We start from the raw sequence: 8,351 nt of genomic DNA, 5'->3' as shown, positions 1-8,351 counted from the left end.
GACCGCGTCAAACAGAATGGAACCAAGCCACATCAGCTAGGTATTGCCAAATTCAACAGGGGAATTCGATTTTTTATGAGAGAATGTTTGTGCGGATTCCTTTAGAAATTTTAAGGAATTTGCTATTTATTATGGAGAAAATTCATTGAAATTTGCACAAGAATCAGCACAACAGTTTTCATGTAAAAAATTAAATTGCCCTATTAAATTTGGCAGTAGCTGATGTGACTTGGTTCCTTTCTGTTTAACTTGGCCCATATGTAACTGTCCACAGAAAATGACCCCGAGAAATGACACAAAGATGCCCATGAGACCTTTGATCGCGACAGAAAAATTTTACTGCAATGGTTTATACAGATCGGTGACGAAAAATCAAACTTATGAGAACTCAAAAAAGTTTTTTATTCCATTCGTACATAGTAAGCTGTTGCGAGCAGTAAAGTTCTATTTTGTGCCAATATCCAGTGTCAAGTTTCATTATTAGCTTGGAATGCCATGCCCTTATCACAGCTATCTACAATTTTAAGTAGTTTTTTTCTTCAAAACTGCTTTTTTTAATTGCAACTTCCAGCTCCCATAACTATGCTTTGGTTTGCCATTTTCAGGCGTTTTTCATCTCAATATGTTGAAAGAACTGTCATCTATGCTTTTGTAACTCAAATTAGAGTTTTAGTACACTAAGGTCCCTTCGCATATGTACTGTCTACATGCACATGATTTTTGTCAATTTATAATTATCAGTTCCCTCAAATTTTACGTGAAATCTTGAAAAAACATACAGGGTGTGCAAATGACAGAATATATCAAAGATAATTTCTAGCCCCTGAAGATTACTTGACCACACCCTTAAAATTTGCAAAAACCAAAAAGTTAACATACGTCACTCCGTTATCGTTACATTGCATTATCATTTGTCGTCTGTAATTTGTCATCACACAAAAGTACTCCAAACGGAAGATTAAAATTGCTGAGCGACTGTAAACCTCAATTTATTTGGGGGGGGGGGGGGGTGCCAGCATTCATTCTGTGGTACTTTTCATTTCCACTCTCATTCCTGAGTCAAGATGAAGGACCGAAATTAAAGTGGGACGAGTACTTAAAATAAGTCTGTGTGAATATAAAATCGAATCAATTTTTCTGTACCACTATCGGTTCATTTTAATTTTTTTCCCACCTCTTACAGAATCATTTGAACAAGCCTTCACTGACATGGTGAGACTTACAAAAGGCCACCGTCTGAAAAGAGACAGTGATGCAGAATTGGCAAATTCTAAAAGGAAAAGAATCATGACGAAGTCGATAGAAGATTTTTTCGCCGGCAGTTCTAAGAAGGGCAAGGAGCCGAAGCACAAAAAGAAGCCAGTTTTAACTGAGATTCCAAAGTTTCCTGTAGACACAGTGAATCCCAAAACTCCGGATGCTAGGAAGAAGTCAACCCCTAAATTCCACACACCTGAAGATCTTTCAGCAGTCGAGAGCACCAGCTCAACGAAAGACAGAATTCATGCTGAGTCTCCACCCAAAAGAGCCCATGAGAAAAGTAGCAAAAATAAGCACTCATCTCAAAGTTTCTCGAGCCCGCAGAAAGACAGAATTCATGCTGAGTCTCCACCCAAAAGAGCGCATGAACAAAGTAGCAAAGATAAGCACTCATCTCAAAGTCTCTCGAGCCCGCAGAAAGACAGAATTCATGCTGAGTCTCCACCCAAAAGAGCGCATGAAAAAAGTAGCAAAGATAAGCACTCATCTCAAAGTCTCTCAAAACCGCAACAGAAAGTCGACTCAACTCCCAAGGACATGAGCTGCGAAGCATCAGGGGGGTGTTCGTTCACACATAACTCCATAATAATATACATCAAACTATAAACAAATGCTGAGATGCATTAATGATTATACTAAAATTATTAATTAAATAGCAAACAGTTCATTTCAGTATTCATTCATGGAATGACAATTTTTCTGTTTCAGACATCATGGGAAAATTCACGAGCTCCCCTAAAACTACAAAACTAAAAATTAAGGATGGGACGGAGAAACGCAAATTTTTTGGCGAGTTCACAGACGAAGAATCAACTGTAAGTACTTATACATTTTATAAAATGTTTTTAACTTTCAAAATTATTTTCCTTTGAGCGAGTGGAAATCAACGTATTGTTAAGAACATGTTAACTATTAATTGTTACGTGTATAAATAAAGCATTACAATAATAGCTACATATAGCACAATAGTCAAGTACTTTGACAGTACATGACTAGATATCAACGATACTAAATTAATCTATTTAACTTGTTTTCGCAACTGTTTCAGATATACATCAATGCCTGGGGCGAGAACATTCCAAACGAAGATCTTTCTGCCAAAAAAATCAAGTTCTTTAACTTGGTATTAAAAGAATACAAAAGTACGAAACATCTCGAATATAATTCAAGATCTTTCTATGAATTTGTAAACGAATAATTCACCTGCAATAAAATCCTTATATGTATTAAAATCTGTATTACTTCTGTACCATATTTTACCGAAACACATGAGTCATACTTGCAAAATTTTTGATTAAAAAAAATTAAAGAAAGAAAAAGTAGAAAAAAAACATTAAATCTTATATGAGGAAACCTATGGTTACATTCCATAGTTCTCGTGCAGTCTCGTGCATAGTTTTCGCCCATCCCAAGCAACAGATGTTTATGAGTTTTATGCGCACATTTACGTAGTCTTAATTGAGTCAGAAATTCGCGTGTATGCCACGATATTGATGTGAATAACTCGCAATTAATTATAATGATCTTAGAAATTCGCTAGGAACGCGACGTATTTGCCGTGATATCGTGTAATTTCTAATTTGTTTTACAAAATCCCTGGAAAAATCAAGTTCTCTCCGCGATGTAGATGACAAACCCGCCATTGCTGAGAATTAAACGAAACCGCTGGTTAAATCCCGTAATTTTCGCGGCTGAAAATCACCAGCTAACTTCAATTAAACATTGAACTAACAAAAGTATCAAATCTTCATGAAAATAACCAACTTTTGATTGGGTATTTTTCATTATTACAATTATCATATGAGCTTACTGAAGAACAGACCAAAATAGCAGCATACTACTAATCTCTACTTTTTTATCAAACCAGTGTGTCTCGCCAATTTTGAAATAGTAGATGATAATTCAGAAACACAATTAGTAACTGATCACTAATCACAGTGATTTCTGATGGTGGGGTTTTCCTGTGCGTAGCACGGGTTTTCTGCTAGTTTTACATAAAAAAGACATAAATTTATATAAATTCCAGTTTTTTTTACGTAAGAAAAACTTAGATTTATGTAAATGTAAGTCTTTTTTATGTCAAATTGGCAAGAAGGCGTCAACTGTGGTGTAAATTTTACATAAAAAAAATGTAAATTCATGAACTATTACGTAAAAAAAATTTAAAAATTACTTTTTTTTTATGTAAAAAAAAAAAATTGCTACTAGGGTACCTTCTTATTAGTGTGATTAAACAGTTGATAACGATATTCCTTTATGATTCCGCTGCCTGCTACCATTTAAGTGCTGAAATAAAAATTTTACATCGATGGGCAACCATTAATCAAAGGTGGTACCAATGAGCTTTGGCTAACTCTAATGAAATTAATCCTTGAGAGTATGATCTGTCAAATCATGCCTGTTGCCCTTTAATATGGTCCCAGGAAACCTGCTGACAACGTGGAGTTTAAGGACGAATTTAATGAAGAACTAAAGGTTTTCTGCATAGATGGCCTAGAAGATGATGGAACAAGGTACCAAGTAATTGTTCCGGGTCTTTGATACCCCTGCGAGAGCTTTTGTCCTTAGAATATCTTGTCCCAATGCATACCCTGCCCAAGATGCAAAATTGAAAAACCGCGACCGACCACGGTCAAGACGATTAAGCAAAACAAGTCTCTTTGAAACGGAGTGTGTGTATAACAACTTATGTCCGTTTAATTTTTAATTTTTAACACGTGTGGCAAGGCAGAGTATGCTTATATGTCGCATAATTTCACTGGGAATAAATTTAAAAAAATCATTTCTAGTCCAGATAGAAATATTTGTTTAGAATTGTCGAATAGGTGGCCAGATACGCAAAAACCATCTTGTAACATTCTCAACCATTTACTTTATAGATTGATTTTTTGAAAACTTTCGGCGGGAAGAAAATCGAGGACTTCTTGTCTCGAGTCTTGAGTGCCACATTTACAAATAGATTTGCCATGTCGTTCAACTGGACGGATGAGAATGGGAAGGACAAATTCGAAACGCTCACCTTTTTGACAGTGCTTAATAGTAAGTATCCATTTACTTTTTCTCAAATTATTTTTTATGATGTTAGATTGATAAACTGTTGTGCGAATTTTGAAAAGCACATAGGCGTAGGGTGGCCCTTGTTTTGGACTTTTCCGAATTTTTGAGGTGCGACCCCCTAAAAGAATGCCTTTTGGTAAGTAAAGGATGGCAAAAAAAAAAAATTCGCGAAAAAAAATTTTTAAGTGGTGCCCCACGGGCGTTAAAGTTGGGACGCGCGTAAGCGTGATTTCCGCAGATCGCGGTTTTTTACGATTTGACGCCTCGCGCAAGGGATGATGAAATTGACTTAGACTTATGAAAACTTGGTAACTTACTTACTTTTTTACGTACTTTCACGTGGTGACAACAGATTTTTTTAAAAAATTTTACAAATTCGATTTTTTGCCCCGTAAAGTTGGGGAAAAACACGATTCTTGACCATCGAAACGCGCGAAACGCACATTTCTTCAAGTCGGCGCGTCTGTTTTGGCATGATGAAATCGACTTGGACTTATGAAAACTTGATAACTTGCTTAACTTTTTACGTACTTTCACGTGGTGACGAACAGATTTTTTTTCAAAATTTTTAGAAATTCGATTTTTTGCCCCGAAAAGTTGCGAGAAAGCGCGAATCGCACATTCCTGCAATTTTACGCGTCGCCTCAAATATCGTGTAGTTCACGTAGAAATTTGGAATTTCAGTAAGGCATTAATCACTTGTTAAGTTACTTGGCGATTATGATACCATGATTTGTGTAAAAAATGTCAAAAATCCGATCTTTTCTATTCAGAAGAGACTGCACTGAGTTGAGAGCGCAAGAAGCAAAACACGTTGAAACGCGTTGAGACACGAATGAACATGAAAAATCTAGATCGACGGATCGCTCATCATTTCAAGAATTTGTCTGATTCAATTCAGTTGCTCGTTTATGTCTCAACGGGAATGTACGTTCGAAGTGCAATGAAAGTCGAAAGTGTTTTTTAATTTTAATTCGAAAAATGTCCCCGCAAACTCGGAGGAACACCGATGTGTATTTAATAGGGAGTTATTTTTCTCAGATAGTTGGGAGCAAGTTGCCTTCAAATGGAGACGCTCTAAAAGTTTTGTTTTATAATATTTGTGAAGTCAAACATTCTTTACGCGAAAGTGCACATTTAGTCATTGATGAAATTTTATCATTTTGGAATAAAGCTCGTATTCCAACGAAACATCGGAGTGATCGCGTGAAAAAACTTGAAAATGTGTACGGTGAGTGGAGAAGTCTTCAGAAACATTTAAGATGATACCCGTTAGGCTGAAATGAATTTTGAAGAGGTGGATTTATGTACAGGTATGGACACTATATTTGTTTCGTTTAACCTTTTATCGATCCACCATTTCCGTATTCTTAAGTATATGGACAGGACCCTTCAGTATATTGACGTGAATTACTAATTGCCAAAAACTTTAGTCACACTGTTCTTATTCATTAGGAATTGAAAAGAGAATAGGAGGACTTTTTGTAGTATATGAGCAGGACCCTTCAGTATATTGATGTGAATTACTAATTACCAAAAAGTTTAGTCACACTGTTCTTATTCATTAGGAATTGAAAAGAGAGTAGGAGGACTTTTTGTATTAATACTAGGGATGGTTCTTAATGTTTGTTTCAGATGCAAGGTTACACATCTTGGTGAAGTTAAAAATGCCCCAATTACGATTGTGGACCAACCGGCGGTGAACGAGCGGACATACCATATACACACAACAGAAAACCAAAGAGGAGTCCACTTCGTCAATAAGAGTAATATGAAATCTATGTCCAGTTCTCTGCCCTTGGAAGTATTTATGCCAAAACCTCATTTCGAAACTCTGTCTAAATTTCTGCAAAAAGCCGCAGTCGGGCGTCGGCACTGTAATTAGTGACGGCGTCAACTTCTATTCTATAATATCGGAGAAAAAGGATGCAAAAAACATCAGTGCCAGTCTCATCGAAAACGTAAGTAGTCCGTTCTATATAATCATTAGCGGATAAAAACTCCAACAACTTATCGTATTAACGGTTTACTTAGATTTGGACCCACAAACCAGTCTTAGATTATTTTATGGTATAAATTAAGAAACATCGTCGAAATGAAGAACATTACGAAATGCTTACAATTCTTGAATTAGATTCGAAAATGCATTTGAAGCAAATAATATGACACGCATTATTGTTCCTTTTTGAAATTCACGTGTGTTTCCCTAATTCGATAGGGAAGAGGTGAGTGCAAAAATCAAAATTCGACGAAATGCTACAGTTTTTTATACTTTGGATCATAATCAAATGAATGATGCAATTCTATGCATTTGTCGATTCTTGTTTGGGGTGTATCCCCGTAGGGATTTATAATGAAGCCTCCATGGTACGCACATGATAAACAACTAATTTCTTTCTTTGTTACAGACACTCAGAAAACTGGTCCAATATATAACGACAAAAGGACATTCCTACGATGTGTACTATGTCATGAGGGGTAACAGAAAGGAATTTCGCCCGGATCAATTCGCATTAACATTCACGAGCACGCCTGTTCATCTGACTTGCTTTAGGCTGATCAAAATGAAGAAGACACAAACCGGATACACGTACCAACTTCCGTCTAGTCTTGATAAAAAGACGAGGTCCCATATTGAGAGAGGGATGCTGACATTCAACGGAGTATACGACAATCCGAACTGGAACATCGTTATCAAAGATACCAGTAAGTAATAATAGTACAGTCTTTCCATTGTTTTTAAACGTTTTGACCGTAGTTTTAAATCATTAAGTTGTAGATTGTACAGTTAAAGGTATATTATTATAAAATAAACTATTTTTCCATTTTTCAGGCAACCCATCAAGAAAAACAGGCAAAAAACGAACTCCGGTACCAGAAAAGATAGATGAGTGCCTCTCCCCACTGGACCCAAACACCCCCGGACTAATCGTATTGACAACAAAGGCGTATCGGGAGGTCCCCCAAACGACGAAATCCCCCATCCACCCGCGTGAGTATTGATAATTACAATAATTATTGAATAATCCATTCGTCGTTGTTCTGCCGTAAAGATAGGCAGTACACTATATAAATAAGAATTTCGTCTTTTCGTAGCTCCATGGAACTCTTGGAGACTGAAGCTAGTATCGCAAAATTTAAAAACCACTTGTGGTATTTAAATCCAAGGATGTGTGCTTTGTCATTTTTTGACCCTGATGTTCCAGATCAGATGAAAAGAAAGATGATTGTTTCATTGAATAATTCTCCCTATTCTGAAGATAATGAGAAAAAATGTATCTTCCACGATATTAAGGAAATCGTAGGCAAAGACATTTCTGATTTTGTCAACACTTTAAAGTTTTTTTTACAAAATTCGGTTTGCCAACAAATTTTCTTCAAAAGGACCCGTCAACTTGGTGCAATGACGACGAATACAAAAGTATTTCCAAAAAAGTGTGTAAATTAAAATCAGTAGATGATGTGGCTGAACGGGGTGTTAAGTTGATCGAAGAATACAATGGTAGGCTAACAAAAGATCCTGCTCAACAACAAAATATTTTAAAACTCGTAGCAGACTACAGAAAAAATTTCCCCAAGTGCACCAAAGAAACCTTGTGTCAACCTCTACTACGAAAGTGTTCTCTTATTTCCAAAGAATTAAATGTTGTGTTTTTACTTAATTAAATTACCCTGTCTTTTTTTGTTTCACATAATCATCAGATAATATGTGAATGCACAAAAGATCTAATTTGCAGCCTAAAAAAGACGCTCTGCAAAATCATCAGCGCCATTTTCCGCGAATCGCGTATTCTTGTAATTTAGAGGGTAAAAACGATCGGATTTTTGACATTTTTTACACAAATCATGTTATCATAATCGCCAAGTAACTTAACAAGTGATTAATGCCTTACTGAAATTCCAAACGTGAACTACACGATATTTGAGGCGACGCGTAAAATTGCAGGAATGTGCGATTCGCGCTTTCTCGCAACTTTTCGGGGCAAAAAATCGACTTTCTAAAAATTTGATAAAAAATCTGTTGTCACCACGTG

At 36.2% G+C, this 8,351-nt stretch overlaps 1 protein-coding gene across 1 annotated transcript; it reads left to right on the top strand.

The window, feature by feature from the left end:
• The first annotated feature begins 470 nt into the window (after positions 1 to 470).
• LOC109035635 (uncharacterized) lies at positions 471 to 2,423 on the top strand. Its single transcript, XM_019049336.2, has 2 exons — positions 471 to 2,075; positions 2,309 to 2,423. Exon 1 carries the CDS (start codon positions 1,210 to 1,212, stop codon positions 1,864 to 1,866), a length of 657 nt encoding a protein of 218 aa, XP_018904881.2. The 5' UTR covers positions 471 to 1,209; the 3' UTR covers positions 1,867 to 2,075; positions 2,309 to 2,423.
• The last annotated feature ends 5,928 nt before the right edge of the window (positions 2,424 to 8,351 follow it).

This window comes from Bemisia tabaci, chromosome 8, assembly GCF_918797505.1.
Source record: "Bemisia tabaci chromosome 8, PGI_BMITA_v3".
In the NCBI taxonomy this organism is placed as follows: domain Eukaryota; kingdom Metazoa; phylum Arthropoda; class Insecta; order Hemiptera; family Aleyrodidae; genus Bemisia; species Bemisia tabaci.
This window is presented reverse-complemented; position numbering and strand designations above follow the sequence as displayed.